The 13,652-nt window shown below is 44.4% G+C and overlaps 1 protein-coding gene across 3 annotated transcripts in view; it reads left to right on the top strand.

Annotated features, from left to right (window-relative positions):
- The window catches only part of u2af1 (U2 small nuclear RNA auxiliary factor 1), a 65,706-nt gene extending 57,831 nt beyond the window's left edge, over positions 1 to 7,875 (top strand). The window contains exons 7-9 of one of the 3 annotated variants that reach the window (XM_041211839.1): positions 2,722 to 2,814; positions 4,206 to 4,289; positions 7,578 to 7,875. In XM_041211839.1, the coding sequence (XP_041067773.1) occupies positions 2,722 to 2,814; positions 4,206 to 4,289; positions 7,578 to 7,707 (307 nt within the window). In that variant the 3' untranslated portion in view covers positions 7,708 to 7,875. The remainder of the gene's footprint in view (positions 1 to 2,721; positions 2,815 to 4,205; positions 4,290 to 7,577) is intronic. The other 2 variants (XM_041211842.1, XM_041211841.1) reach the window with 2 other exon arrangements.
- The last annotated feature ends 5,777 nt before the right edge of the window (positions 7,876 to 13,652 follow it).

Raw genomic sequence — 13,652 nt, 5'->3', positions numbered from 1 at the left:
AGGATTTTGACTCAGCGACAGTGAAGGAACGGCCGATTATATTTCCAAGTCAGGATGGTAAGTGACCTGGGGGGATCTTCCAGGCGGTGGTGTTCCCATCCATCTGCTGCCTTTGTTCTTCTAGATGTAGTGGTCACAGGTTCAGAAGGCCACGTTTGACCCCAAGTTGACATTCCAACCATCTATTTGTGCCATCGTTAAGAAGACCTGTTTCCAGCTCAGTAGCATTGCCTGACACTGTCACCACCATGCCTGAAGCCCTCATTCCTGACTTTATCACCTCTAGACTTAACTATTCCAATGCACTGCTGGCTGGCCGCTCACATCCGTAAACTGGAGGACATTCAAAACTTTGCTGACCATGTCCTACCTTGCACCAAGTCTTGACCACCTATCACTCCTACCTTTGTGCTCACCGACCTATTTTGGCTCCTGGTTAAGTAATGCCTCAATTTTAAAATTTTCATCCTTGTTTTCAAATTCCCCTGCCATTGCTTCTCCATTCATTATCTCTAAACACCTCCAGCCTCGCAGCGTATTGAGATATGTGTTTCTCTAATCTTGTCCCTTAGAGCATGCCCAATTTTAATTGCTCCACCATTGGTGACCATGTCTTCAGCTGCCTGGAGTTCTCTCCCTAAACCTCTTGCCTGAACTTTTCCCCTTTAAGACACTTCTTTAAAACCCACCACTTTGATCAAGCTTTTGGCTATCCACCTAATTTGTCATGATGTGACTCGATATCACACTTTATTTTATAATTCTTCTGTGACATTTCATTGTTCAAATTGTGCTATTTTGTTGGAAGATGCTGTCTAAGGAGGCTTGGTAAGTTGCCGTAGTGCACCTTGTAGATGGCACACACTGCTGCCCCTGTGGGTCAGTAGTGGAGGACTGAATGTTTAAGGTGCTAGATGAAGTGCCATCAAGCAGCTGCTTTCTCCTGGATGGTATCAAGCTTTTCAATTGTTGCTGGAGATGCACTCAGCCAGGCAAGCAGAGGGTGTTCCATCACACTCCTGACTTTGTGCCTTGGTGGACAGGCTTTTGGGAAGCAGAGGTGAGTTCCCATAGAATTCCCAGCCTCTGACCTGCTCTTGTCATCACAGCATTTATGTGGATCATCCAGTTAGGTTTCTAGTCAATGATAACCCTGGGATGTTGGCAGTGGAGGGATTCAGCGACGGTAGTGCCATTGAATGTCAAGGAGAGATGGTTAGACTCTCGTTGGAATGGTCGAAGCCTGGCACTTGTGTGGCATGAATGTTACTTGCCACTAATCAGCTCAAGCCTGGATATTATCCAAGTCTTGCTGCAGGCACAGACTGCTTCAGTATCTGAGGGGTTGTGAATGATCCTGAACTGTATGATCGTCAATGAACATCCCTGCTTCTGACCTTAGGATGGAGGGAAGGTCATTGAAGAGCTAGCTGACGATTACTGGGCTGACGACACAACCCTGAGGCATTCCTGCAGTGATGTCCTGCACAGAAAAGTACAGTGCAGAAGGGAGACTATTGAGTGCATTAAGCCTGCACTGGCTCTTTCAAAGAACAATGCAGTTGGTCCTAATCCCACCCCCCCCCCACCCTTTCCTCATAATCCTGCAATTTTTTTTTCCAAGTATTCACCTAATTCCTTTTGAATACTAATGAATCTGTTTGCAGCACCCTGTTTGCCAGTAAGTTACTTACTTGGAAATATATTACCGTTCCTTCACTGCCGTGGTTAAAATCCTGGAGCTCCCTCCCTAACGGCACTGAGTGTGTGCTTACACCACATGGTCTGCAGTTCAAGGAGGCAGCTGACCACCACCTTCTCGAGTGCAGTTAGGGATGGGCTATAAATGTTGACTTTGCCAGGCACATTTGCATCCCATGAACAAATTTTTTAAAATTCTAATTCGTAATCATTCTTTGCTTAAAATTTTTTCCACATGCCACTTCTGTTTCTTTGCCAATCATCTTAAATCTTAAGTGCATTAGTTATGAGTCGTCAGAAGCAGTTTCTCTTTTTACTGTTTAAAACTTTCATAATTTTCAAATCTTCTCTTGGCTTTTTCTGCTCTAAGGAGAACGAACTGAGCTTCTCCGGTATCTATATAACTGTAACCCCTCATCCTGAAAGCATTCCAGTAAATCTCTTCTGCACATTCTCAAAAGCCTTCGCATCCTTCCTAAAGTGTGGTGCCCAGAGTTGGACTCAATATCACAGCTTCCTCTTTATTGCTGTCTTACAAATTAGGTATGTCTCCTGTCCTTGGTGAAAATTGGGGGTTTCTTGACTTGACGTTCATTTATTTATCAGTGCACTCTGTCTTCAAACCTATTTGTCAGGTACATTCTCCCTTTTATAATTTTGTCCAGGAAATGAAATGCCCCACAGTGCTTTTGGGGGCTTTAGGAAGATGGAACCGAAGGAAAAATTGAGGCAGGGCCAGAACCTTAATTAAAGAAGAAGGTTTCACAACGGCTATAATAGATTGAGGAACTGGCATGAAATTCCATTCTGACATGGTTTGATTGGGCTTGTAGCAATTGTTGGAACAAGGACAAGTAAAGGAATGAGAACTTTGGCTCCTGCCACCTCATAACTAATGTATGGCAGTGAGAACAGGAGTGATGGAGGAGCAGGATCTGGGGTGCAAAAGGATTCAAGCTATTGGCACTTGGTGCCTTTTTCCATTTTGCCAAACCATTTATTCTTTGCTCTGTTCTGCAGTGAGTGTACACGAGGAGGCTTTTGCAACTTCATGCATCTGAAGCCAATATCACGGGAGTTACGTCGTGAGCTGTACGGACGACGTCGTAAGAGGTCAGTTCTGGCTGTTTGTGACTGTATCTAAAATCTGTTTTTAAAAAATGTCTTCAGCTCTGGGAGCCTAGGGAGTTTGAAAGCTGCTAGAGCTAGTGTAGTGTTGGCAATGGTTTCTTGTGTATCATGGACCCCATGTTTTATTCAGTTAGGTTGTTGTGTAGGTTTGAGCTAATTTGGTGAACAGTCAAATGCAAATGGCTTTTCCCTTTTGCACAGTCAGTGGTTTATGCAGTTTGGATTTGCAGCCTTTTTTCATCCAATTAAATCAGGATAGTGCTTCCTGTTGGCCCAGAAATCCTGTGCACTGCTTTAAAATCTTTTTATTGATCTGTTTTCACCCCATTTCTCCACCTTGTCTCCTCCCACACCAGCTCTAGGAGTGCAGCTGTGGAAGGATTGGGGATATCAGTATGACCTGCCCTAGTGCCTTCACTTGTCCTGTGCATAAATTTCACTCATTTTATATTCCTTTGTATCCCCTCTCACATCTGTCAATGTTTCTGACATTACAGTCCTGAGTAAACTTAAACCTAATTGGTTGCTTAACGCTTTGTGTCAGTGAGGTTGTGAAAGGCTCTGTAGAAATGCGAGTCTTTAACTGTATGGGATTGCTGGTGTTTAATTTTAACTAAGAGCCCTTCCCTGTTTGTTGTTCCATCTGTAAATATATAGAAATAAATGGAAATGGGTCAAACTGCACAACCAGCCTAACCCAGTCTGTGGTTACTTCCCGCTTTAACAAGTAGTCTGAATCACATTTAGTCATCCTGTTGCCATATGCCTTCATTCACCTGCCCAATGACTAATCCTGGAAAAAGAATTCCCTGCCACAACTCTACAGTTTCTCCCTCCCTCTTGCATTTAAACTTGGCCCCTCATTTCAGACCCCCTCAATCAGTGGAAACAGTCTGCTTCTAACTACCCTGTACCATACTTCCATAAATTGTAGACACTTCTAACACGTCACCTGAAAAATCTGAATTGAATGTAAAGGACCCCAGGTTTTGACTATCTTTGTAATTTTTTTGCTCTTACCAGGCAGCATCCCAGCAAGTCTGTGCTGTACCCTCTCTCAAATCTCAGTAATCCTTCTGATAGGTTGGAGCCCAATACTGCATGTAGTATTTTAACTTGAGTGTTATGGTTTTGTATTAAGGTGTTATACAGGCTCAGCATTATCTCTTACTCTGTCCCTCTTGTGATAAGACTGAGAATTTTATTAGCCTTTTCCACAGCCTTATCAACCTGGCGAGGTGCCCTAAATGCTCTGTGAGCCTGTAACTCCAAGTCCTTTTTCTCTCCCACATACCGAGCCTACTTCCATTCCCGGTATAATTACTGCTGTTTTTTTTTACCAAAAATGCCTCACCGTTTCCCATGTATTTCAGCCAGCAGCAGGGTAGCCGTGTGACCTCGTCTGGTGACAAACGGCTGCTAACCATCACCCCAAAACACTTAATGGCTGCCATCAGGTGAGTACAATCCTACTTCTCCAGTCTGAACGTCAGTGACATGTATCAGACTAATTCCATTCTAGTTAATGAGAAGCACGTGGTTGGAGATGCATCGGGGTGGACGGGTGATCAGTGTCCCAAAAGTGGCCAGTGGGTGGAGAGAAGGAGGGGATTTAGTGATGGGGAACAGGAGGTCCCTCATTGAATAATCAGTAATACACTGGGTGGAGATAGGCTGACAGTCCAATTGCCTTCCTTACTTCAGTTTGGATTGTAGTGTCTTTATCTTTGTGTTTTTTTCCTTTTATTGTCCCTGCTGTGGGCAGGACTGTCCTGTAATCAGCCCTGGTCCCCGCACTGTGAACGTGAATGTCTTGTAATCGGTCCCAGTCTCAGCACTGTGAGCAGGACTGTCCTGCAATTGGTCCCGGTCCCTCTACTGTGAGCAGGACTGTCCTGCAATCGGTCCCGGTCCCTCTACTGTGAGCAGGACTGTCCTGCAATTGGTCTCGGTCCCTCTACTGTGAGCAGGACTGTCCTGTAATTGGTCTTGGTGCCCACAATGTGAGCAGGACTGTCTTGTAATCGGTCCCCGCACTGGGCAGGATTATCCTGTCATTGGTCCCCGCACTGGACAGGACTGTCTTGTAATCGGTCCCTGTCCCTGCACTGGACAGGACTGTCCTGTAATCGGTCCTGGTCCCCACACTGGGCAGGACTGTCACGTAATCGGTCCTGGTCCCCACACTGGGCAGGACTGCCCTGTAAATCACACCAGAGACCACATTTGCTAATGCTTCTAACCTGATGTTCTGTTTCCCACTCTGCTTCTCACACTCCTCCCCCAGCATAACCTAGATATAAGGTTTCCTTTGGTGATGGGAGGGCCTTAGATTTGAAAAAAGCAGCCTCATTCTACACAGTGCCATGCAGCAGACTGTCCCCAGTCACTCACTGAAACAGCAGCTGAACAGCATGTGGTGACGGTGTGCCTGGGGGCCTGCAGCTGTCAGGAATGTAGCGGGTTTTAAAAAGATTCTGTCTAGCCCTTTATCACCGTGGCACCATGTCTGTGCCACACAGTGCCCTACAGCTTTATGGTGATTTGCATCTAGACATTGGGCAGTGCTGGGCTCTGAGGGGTTGGCTCCAGGGAAGGAGCATAATGGGGTGCTATCCCCCTCAAGATCAGGTGTCAGTGTGAACAGGGATGAGCAGTCGGGTGCCCCAGTGAGAGGGTTTACCCTTGCAGACCCTGTTTATGTGAGGGGAAGTTGGGGACCTGAGAGGTAGTAACAGGCCACAGTTGAAGACTTGAGTTTTGGGTCCCATTATATAGAGAGAGTACAGCATCGATTTACCAGGATGATGCCACAATGAGGTATTTGAGTTATGAGGTGAGACTTGAGATACTAGGACTGTTTCCACTGGAGCAAGAAGGTTAAAAGGAGATTTAATGGAGGATTTAGTTTGGATGGAGTGAATGGGGAACGACAGATTCCTCTGGAAGAATAAGCAACTGGTAGATATCATTAAAAAAATAATCACCATGAGTGGAAAGCTTAAAGAAGTGTCCTTGCACAGAGGATGTTGGGGCATTGAATGCTGTGAAATGCCAAATGGGTGCAAATTTTAGGAAAAAGATCAATTTAAACCGTTTGAAGCATAGGAAGGTGCAGGGGTATAGGGAGAGAGTGGGGCAGTGGGATTAGTTTGGGGAATGATACAGTGCTATAGGGAGAGAGTGGGGCAGTGGGATTAGTTTGGGATTGATACAGTGCTATAGGGAGAGAGCGGGGCAGTGGGATTAGTTTGGGATTGATACAGTGCTATAGGGAGAGAGTGGGGCAGTGGGATTAGTTTGGGGATTGATACAGTGCTATAGGGAGAGAGCGGGGCAGTGGGATTAGTTTGGGATTGATACAGGGCTATAGGGAGAGAGTGGGGCAGTGGGATTAGTTTGGGATTGATACAGTGCTATAGGGAGAGAGTGGGGCAGTGGGATTAGTTTGGGATTGATACAGTGCTATAGGGAGAGAGTGGGGCAGTGGGATTAGTTTGGGATTGATACAGTGCTATATGGAGAGAGTGGGGCAGTGGGATTAGTTTGGGGTTGATACAGTGCTATAGGGAGAGAGTGGGGCAGTGGGATTAGTTTGGGATTGATACAGGGCTATATGGAGAGAGCGGGGCAGTGGGATTAATTTTAATATGATGGGTTTTCGAGGGGGAATGTGGTGCAGTGGGATTAGTTTTGATGTGATATGGGTTTTTGGAGGGGGAGTGTGGTGCAATGGGATTAGTTTTGATGTGATATGGGTTTTTGGAGGGGGAGAGTGGTGCACTGGGATTAGTTTTGGGGATCGATGCAGGGTCATGATGCGAGTGGGACAGTGGGATTAATTTGTGATTATGTGGCTTTGGGGAGAGTGGGGCAGGGTGATTAATTTGGGGTTGATACTGGGCTTTGGGGAGAGTGTAGTAGGGGGATTAGTTTGCAATTATGGGGTTTGGGGAGAAAGTGGAGCAGTGGGATTAGTTTTGGAGGTTGGCACAGTGCTATGGGGCGATTCATAGAATACAGCACTGAAGAAGGCCATTGGTCAGTTGTGTCCGTGTCTGCTCTCCGAAAGAGCTGTTCAGTCAGTCCAGCTGCCCTGCTTTCTTGTCCAATTTTTCCTCCCTAGTATTTAGCCAATTCTCTTTTGAAAGTGATTATTGAATCTCCTTCCACTACCCTTTCATCAGTACATTCCAGGTCTCAGCAACTCAGTTTTTTGAATTCTCATTTCACTTCTGGTTCTTTTGTCAATCACCTTAAATCTTTGTCCTTTGATTACTGACCCTTCTGCCACTGGAAAGTGTCTCGTTATTTACTCTAACCACTTAATTTGAACACCTCCCGTTGACCTTCTCTGCTTTAAGGAGAACAACTCCAGCTTCACTAATTTCTCCACACACCTGAACTCTCTCATCCTTGGTGCCATTCTGGTAAATCTCCTCTGCACCCTCTCCAAGCCCTTAACATACTTCCTAAAGTGTGGAAAGAGACAATGATAGTTTGGGAATGATTCAGGAATGTGGGAAGGGAGCGGTGATGAGAGTTGGGGAGAAAGTGGGTAGAGGCCATGACTGACTCATGGTTTCTGGTAGGAATGATGTGCTTGGATTTATTAGTGCACTGCCAAGCAGTATCCTCCTCGTTCCCGGGTTACGGGATATATGGTGGGAGGGCTAGGTCTGGGGCTGTGTGCTGACGCAGCCCAAGCTGTGAAATCTTTTTGATGGTTTTGTGCTTTCTAACAGACACAGGTCAAGATCAAGATCTCGTGAGCGTAAGCGATCTAGGTCACGGGAACGTGGAGGTCGTGGAGGGCGCGATAGAGACCGTGACCGGAGGCGATCCAAGGATCGGGAGCGATCTGGAAGATTCTAAGGGTCTGGCATCAGTCTACATGACAGCTAGTTTAGAAGTACCACATGCAACATAGAATTGGAATTTAATACTTTTTATGTTCAGGTTTAAAATAAAACCTCTTTTTTCCTTTTGATGTTCAATAAACCTTTTTAAAATAAAAATGGAGCTGATGCTACCTGACCTGCAGTACCAGTTCCAAGTTTTCACTCACCTCTTCCTGTGTGTGTGTGTGTGTGTGTGTGTGTACGTATGTGTGAGATGAGGCCAGTTTACAGTATGTTTAGTGTTGAGTAGATTTAGGGAGATGTCCTGTTTTACACTGTGATTCAGCTGCGCATTCTGATGGAATCTTACTATTGGAATGAAAAATCTGCTATTGAAGTAAGTATCTTGTGCTACTCAGTGATGCTAAAGTGAGCTTACTACTCTGAAAGCTCCTCATTGAGGAGCAATTCATAAGTATTTTGAGCTAAAGGTAGATTATCCTGCACCTCTTGCACTTAATGCAATTTAAGGGCAATTAGGACCATGAGATGGCCAATTTTCACACCGGCCTCCAATGCACAACTGAATGACCAGGGTAGTTACTTAGTGGAAAACCCCACCTGAATGTTGAGTTTAGGGTGTGGAAGCCTGGCTGGTGCTTTAGGCAAAACTAAAGGGAGACAGTGATGCAATTGTAGCTAAACTCTGCAGCATTTGGTTATGTAGTAATCTGAGACTGGAAGTTGAAACTGGGGTGAGTGAAAGCTAGCTGATACGTGGGGTTTAACTTCTGTCGAATATACCTCGCTGCTCTCACTGGATTCTTTGTTTCAGAAGGATTGCTTATTAACGGACTGCTTCTAGATTAAAGAGATGGTGAAATTGGTCTGTGTTGAACGCTCATTTCAGCAGCAGAATTTAATCTAAATTGTAAACGTGCTACTGGTTATACCTGTAAGCAATGATTTTGTTAATCAGGTACAGTAGAATGAGAGGAGGTGTATGGGTATGCTTGGGCTGAGGCTGCCAGGCCAGTGTGAGATCTTGTTAACAGCAATGTGTGGTTAGTGGGTGAGCAAAAGGGAACAACGATGAGGTGAGCGACTGGTGGGGAAACTGGTGACAGGCAGTGGGGAGTGGGAACAGACGTGAAGGAGAGGTGGGAGTAGCGACAGATGGTGAGGGAGGGTTGAGGAATGGCAGGACAGTGATGATGTGGGGGACAGTGACAGGCAGTAAGAATGCTCCATTTATCCTGCAAAAACATACAATGTAGCAAAGATTAATGGTAAACCAGAGGATTGGGAAAGTTTTAAAAGCCAACAAAAGACCAAAAAAATGATGGAGAAAGTAAACTTCTGAGTGTAAACTAGCAAGTAATATAAAAATGGACAGTAAGAGCTTTTTTAAATATATAAAAAGGAAGGGAGAGGCAAAGTGAACATAGGTTCCTTAGAGAATGAGGCTGGGGAAATAATGGGGAACCAGGAAATGGCAGAGGAGTTGAATAAATACTTTGCATCGGTCTTCACAGTAGAAGGCACTAATAGCAACCCAAAAATATTAAATCAAGGGGCAGGCGAGGGGTGGGAGGAAATAAATACAATAACTATCACTAGCAGAAAAAGTACTAGGGAAACTAATGGGGATAAAGGCTGATTAGTCCTCTGCACCTGATGGGTTGCATCATAGGATATTAAAGGAAGTAGCTACAGAGATAGTGGATGCACTGGTAGTAATCTTCCAAGTATCCTTAGATTCTGGAGAAGTCCCAGAGGATTGGAAAACTGTCAATGTTACACCCTTATTCAAGAAGGGAGACAAAAAATGGGTAACTATAGACCAGTTAGCTTAACATCTGTTATTGGGAAAATGTTGGAGTCTATAAAAAAGATGTAATAGCCGAGCATTTAGCATAATATAATCAAACAGTCAGCATGGCTTCATAAAGGGGAAGTCATGCCTGACAAGTTTATTTGAGTTCATTGAGGAGTTAATAAGCAGGATAGATAAAGGGGAACCAGTAGAAGTAATATATTTGGATTTCCAAAAGGTGTTCGATAAGATACCACACATAAGGCTACTTAATAAAATAAGAGCCCATGGTGTTGGGGTAGTATATTAACATGGATAGAGGACTGGCTAATTAACAGAAGACAGAATTGGGATAAGGGCAGCATTTTCAGGATGGCAGCCTGTAACTAGTGGAGTGCCGCAGGGATCAGTGCTGGGGCCTCAATTATTTACAATATATATTAATGACTTGAATGAGGGAAATGAATGTACTATCGCCAAGTTTACGGATGACAAAAATATGTGGGAAGGCAAGTGGTGAGGATGACACAAAGAGTCTACAGAGGGATATAGACAGGTTAGGTGAGGGGGCAAAAAGTTGGCAGATGGAATATAATGTGGGAAAGTGTGAGGTTATGCACTTTGGCAGGAAAAATAGAGGAGCTGAATATTATTTAAGTGGAGAAAGACGGCAGAAAGCTGCAGCACAGAGGGACTTGCAGAGTCCTCGTTCATGAATCCCAAAAAGCTAACATACAAGTTCAACAAGTAATAGGCAAATGGAATGTTGGCCTTTATTTCAAAGGGGGAAATGGAGTATAAAAATAGGGAAGTCTTCTAAAAACTATACAAGGCACTAGTGAGACCATACCTAGAATATTGTGAACAGTTTTGGCCCCCTTATCGAAGGAAAGATATACTGGCATTGGAGGCAGTCCAGAGAAGGTTCATTAGGTTGATCCCGGGTCTGGAGAGATTTTCTTATGAGAGGTTGAGTAGGTTAGGCCTGTAGAGGTGACCTTATTGAAACTTATAAGATACTTAGAGGACTTGACAGGGTAGATGCTGAGAGGTTGTTTCCCCTTGTGGGAGAGTCTAGGACTAGAGGGCATAATCTCAGAGTAAGGGATCGCCCATTTAAAACAGATGAGGAATTTCTTCTCAGAGGGTAGTGAATCTGTGGAATTCTTTAACGTAGAGGGCTGTAGAGGCTGGGTCGTTAAGTATATTCAAGGCTGAGATAGACTTTTAATCAGTAAGGGAATCAAGGGTCATGGCGGAAAAGGCAGGAAAGTGGAGTTGAGCAGACTGGGTGGGCCAAATGGCGTACTTCTGCTTCTACGTCTTATGGTCTTAATACGGATTAATTTGGTGTATTCACCTGTTCTGTTCCACTCTGAATACATTATCTGAGAGTGCTGATGGTGTTGGAGGAAAGGTGTCAGGCTGTGCCACTGTCAGGTGGTGCTCCCTGTGTTTGTCAGTTATAAATGGTCCCAGTCACTGTGTCTTTCGGGAGTGGGGTTTAGATCTCTTTTTCATGTTAGAGTACCTGACTCCGGTGGGGTGGGGGGGAAATGTCAGAGTCCCTGTCCCCTCCCTCTTTATACACACACACACACACAACACCGCCCCCCCCCCCCTCCCCGCAGTGTTGGGGGTTCCCTGTCAAAGTGACTTGGACCATTTATAAAGCAGCTCTTGTACTTTTGTGGGTTTGGCTTACTCAATTATGCTTGTGATGCTGAGTTATGTTTGTTTTGTTGGTAAATTGGTGACATATTAATTCTTTGTTAACCATACACTCCATACTGATAAACTCTGACCTTGTAAAGGGTACATTCTGATTAAGTAGCTTTAAAATTAATTTGTTTCTTGGAAGTCAGAACAGAATGCTGCTTTCTAAATAGGAATAATTTGGAAATGGAGTGGAGTGGTTGTTGGAAGCCTGTGATATTTTGCCATTTTTACTTAAGTGAGCAGAGATAGGTTTGAATCTGGTGGTTGCCACAAATTAGCTGAATGCTGCCCCACTCCATGTGTAATTTCTACCCAGAAGCTCTGAAAATTCAGGAGCTCTGGCTCATTTTCCTTGTGCTCTTTTTAACTCCGGAATCCTCACATTCACTGACTAAGCTGAGTGCAGGCTTGAGTCTGGACCCACCGTTGTATGTCGCCGAGGGTACTCACATTGTTACCCCCAAACTCAATGTGTAATGCAACTTGTCACTGAATTTCTATGTTCACATGTTCTTTATTTTGGAATATTTCTGTTGTGGCCTCGGTCTGCTGGCAGTGTGGAGATGGTTTGGCCATGGTTACAGGAATTGCAGTGATTGAGCATTCAAATCCCACCCGGCCAAGTTACAAAACTGAATTTAATAAATCTGGCAATTATGTGGGTTGGTGGCAGGAAAATGACCTTGGAAACATGAATGCAGCAGCTGGATTTTAAAATCCATGTTATACAGGGGGTGGAACCTGTGACTCCACTGGTCCAGTATCATTGATCCCAGTCACATGCTTAGTGAGGGAGCAGCACCCAGGGTGAACAATCCACCAAGTTATGAAGAACCAATGCAATCGGGACATGTTCCCCTGGCTAATGGCTCCACAATCCACTAGAACTTGAGTTTCCATCCTGTGGGTTCCAGTTATTAGCTGATTTCCCGCAATATCACTGATTTATATAACACCTTTAATGTAGTAAAACATCCAAAGGTGCTTCACAGGAGGATTATATTTTAAAAATTGACATTAAACTGTGGCATAATGGATAGGTGGTCTAAAACTTAGCCAATGAGGTAGTTTTCAAGGAGGAAATTGAGACAGAAGTTTGAGGAGGGAATTCTGGAGCTTGGGGTCCAGGCAGCAGAAAACAGCCAGCACTGGTGAAGTGAAAAAACTTAGATTTCATGAGCAAAACTGGAGGAGTGCAGAGAACTTTGGAGAGCAGGACAAGATTACAGAGATAGGGATGGGGTGAAGCCATGGAAGGGACTTGTACAAACATGTGAATTAGGAGCAGGAGAAGACCATCTGACCCCTTGAGCCTTCTCTGCCATTCAATGAGATTGTGTCTGATCTGATTGTAGCCTCCACTCTACATTCCACCTGCCCTTGATAGCCTTTGACCCCCCCCTCCCCCTTGTTAATCAAGAATCTATCTACCTCAGCCTTAAAAATATTAATTGACCCTGTCTCCACTGCTCTGAGGAGTTCAAAGATTCATGACCCTCTGAGAGAAAACATTTCTTCTCATCTCCGCCTTAAATAGGAGACCCCTTATTTTTAAGCAGTGTCTTCGAGTTCTAGTCTTTCCCACAAGGGGAAACACCCTCTCAGCACCCATCCTGTAAAGTTCCCACAAGGCCTTACATGTTTCAATAAGATCAGCTCTCATTCTTCTAAATTCCAATGGATACATGCCCAGCTTGTTCGACCTTCCCTCATAAGATAACCCCCTACCCGCTGCCAGGTATCAGTCAGGTGAACTTTCTCTGAACTACTAATGCATTTATATAGTTTCTTAAATGAGACCAAAACTGTACAGAGCACTTTAGATGTGGTCTCACCAACATCCTGTACAACTGTAATAAAACATGCCTATTTTTATATTCCATTCCCCTTGCAATAAACACCAACATTCCATTTGCAGACTTGAAAATGAGGATGAAAATATTAAAATGGAAAAATTGCTTAACCAGGAACTAATGTAGATCAAGCGCAAAGAACAGGATTTAATTCAAGTTAGGATTCAGGTTGTAGAGTTTTGGATGAGCTGAAGGATAGAATGTAGGAGGCCAGCGGGAGTGCATTGGGATAGTCAGTCTAGTGATCACAAAGGGGTTAAAGAGGGTGTCAGCAGCAGGTGAGTGGAGGTAGGGCGGTTTTGGACAATATTAAGGAAGTGGAAGTGAGCCATCTTGGTGAGGACATGGGGTCAGAATCTCAGCTCGGTGAAATAGGGCACCAAGGTTCAAAACCATCTGACTAAGCCTGAGGCATACACTAGAGAGGGGGAATGGAGTTCATGGTTGGAACTGAATACAATGATTTCAGTCTTACCAATACTTAGAGAAAATTTCTGCTCATCTAGGATTGAATGAATAATTTTATCATCACCGGCTGGATTTGAAGAAAATAATTCAAAATCAAAATGGACATGGGAACAAGGTGGAGAA

Source organism: Carcharodon carcharias, chromosome 18, assembly GCF_017639515.1.
Source record: "Carcharodon carcharias isolate sCarCar2 chromosome 18, sCarCar2.pri, whole genome shotgun sequence".
In the NCBI taxonomy this organism is placed as follows: Eukaryota; Metazoa; Chordata; class Chondrichthyes; order Lamniformes; family Lamnidae; genus Carcharodon; species Carcharodon carcharias.
Note: the sequence above shows the minus strand (reverse complement) of the source record. Positions and strands in the feature narration are given on the sequence as shown.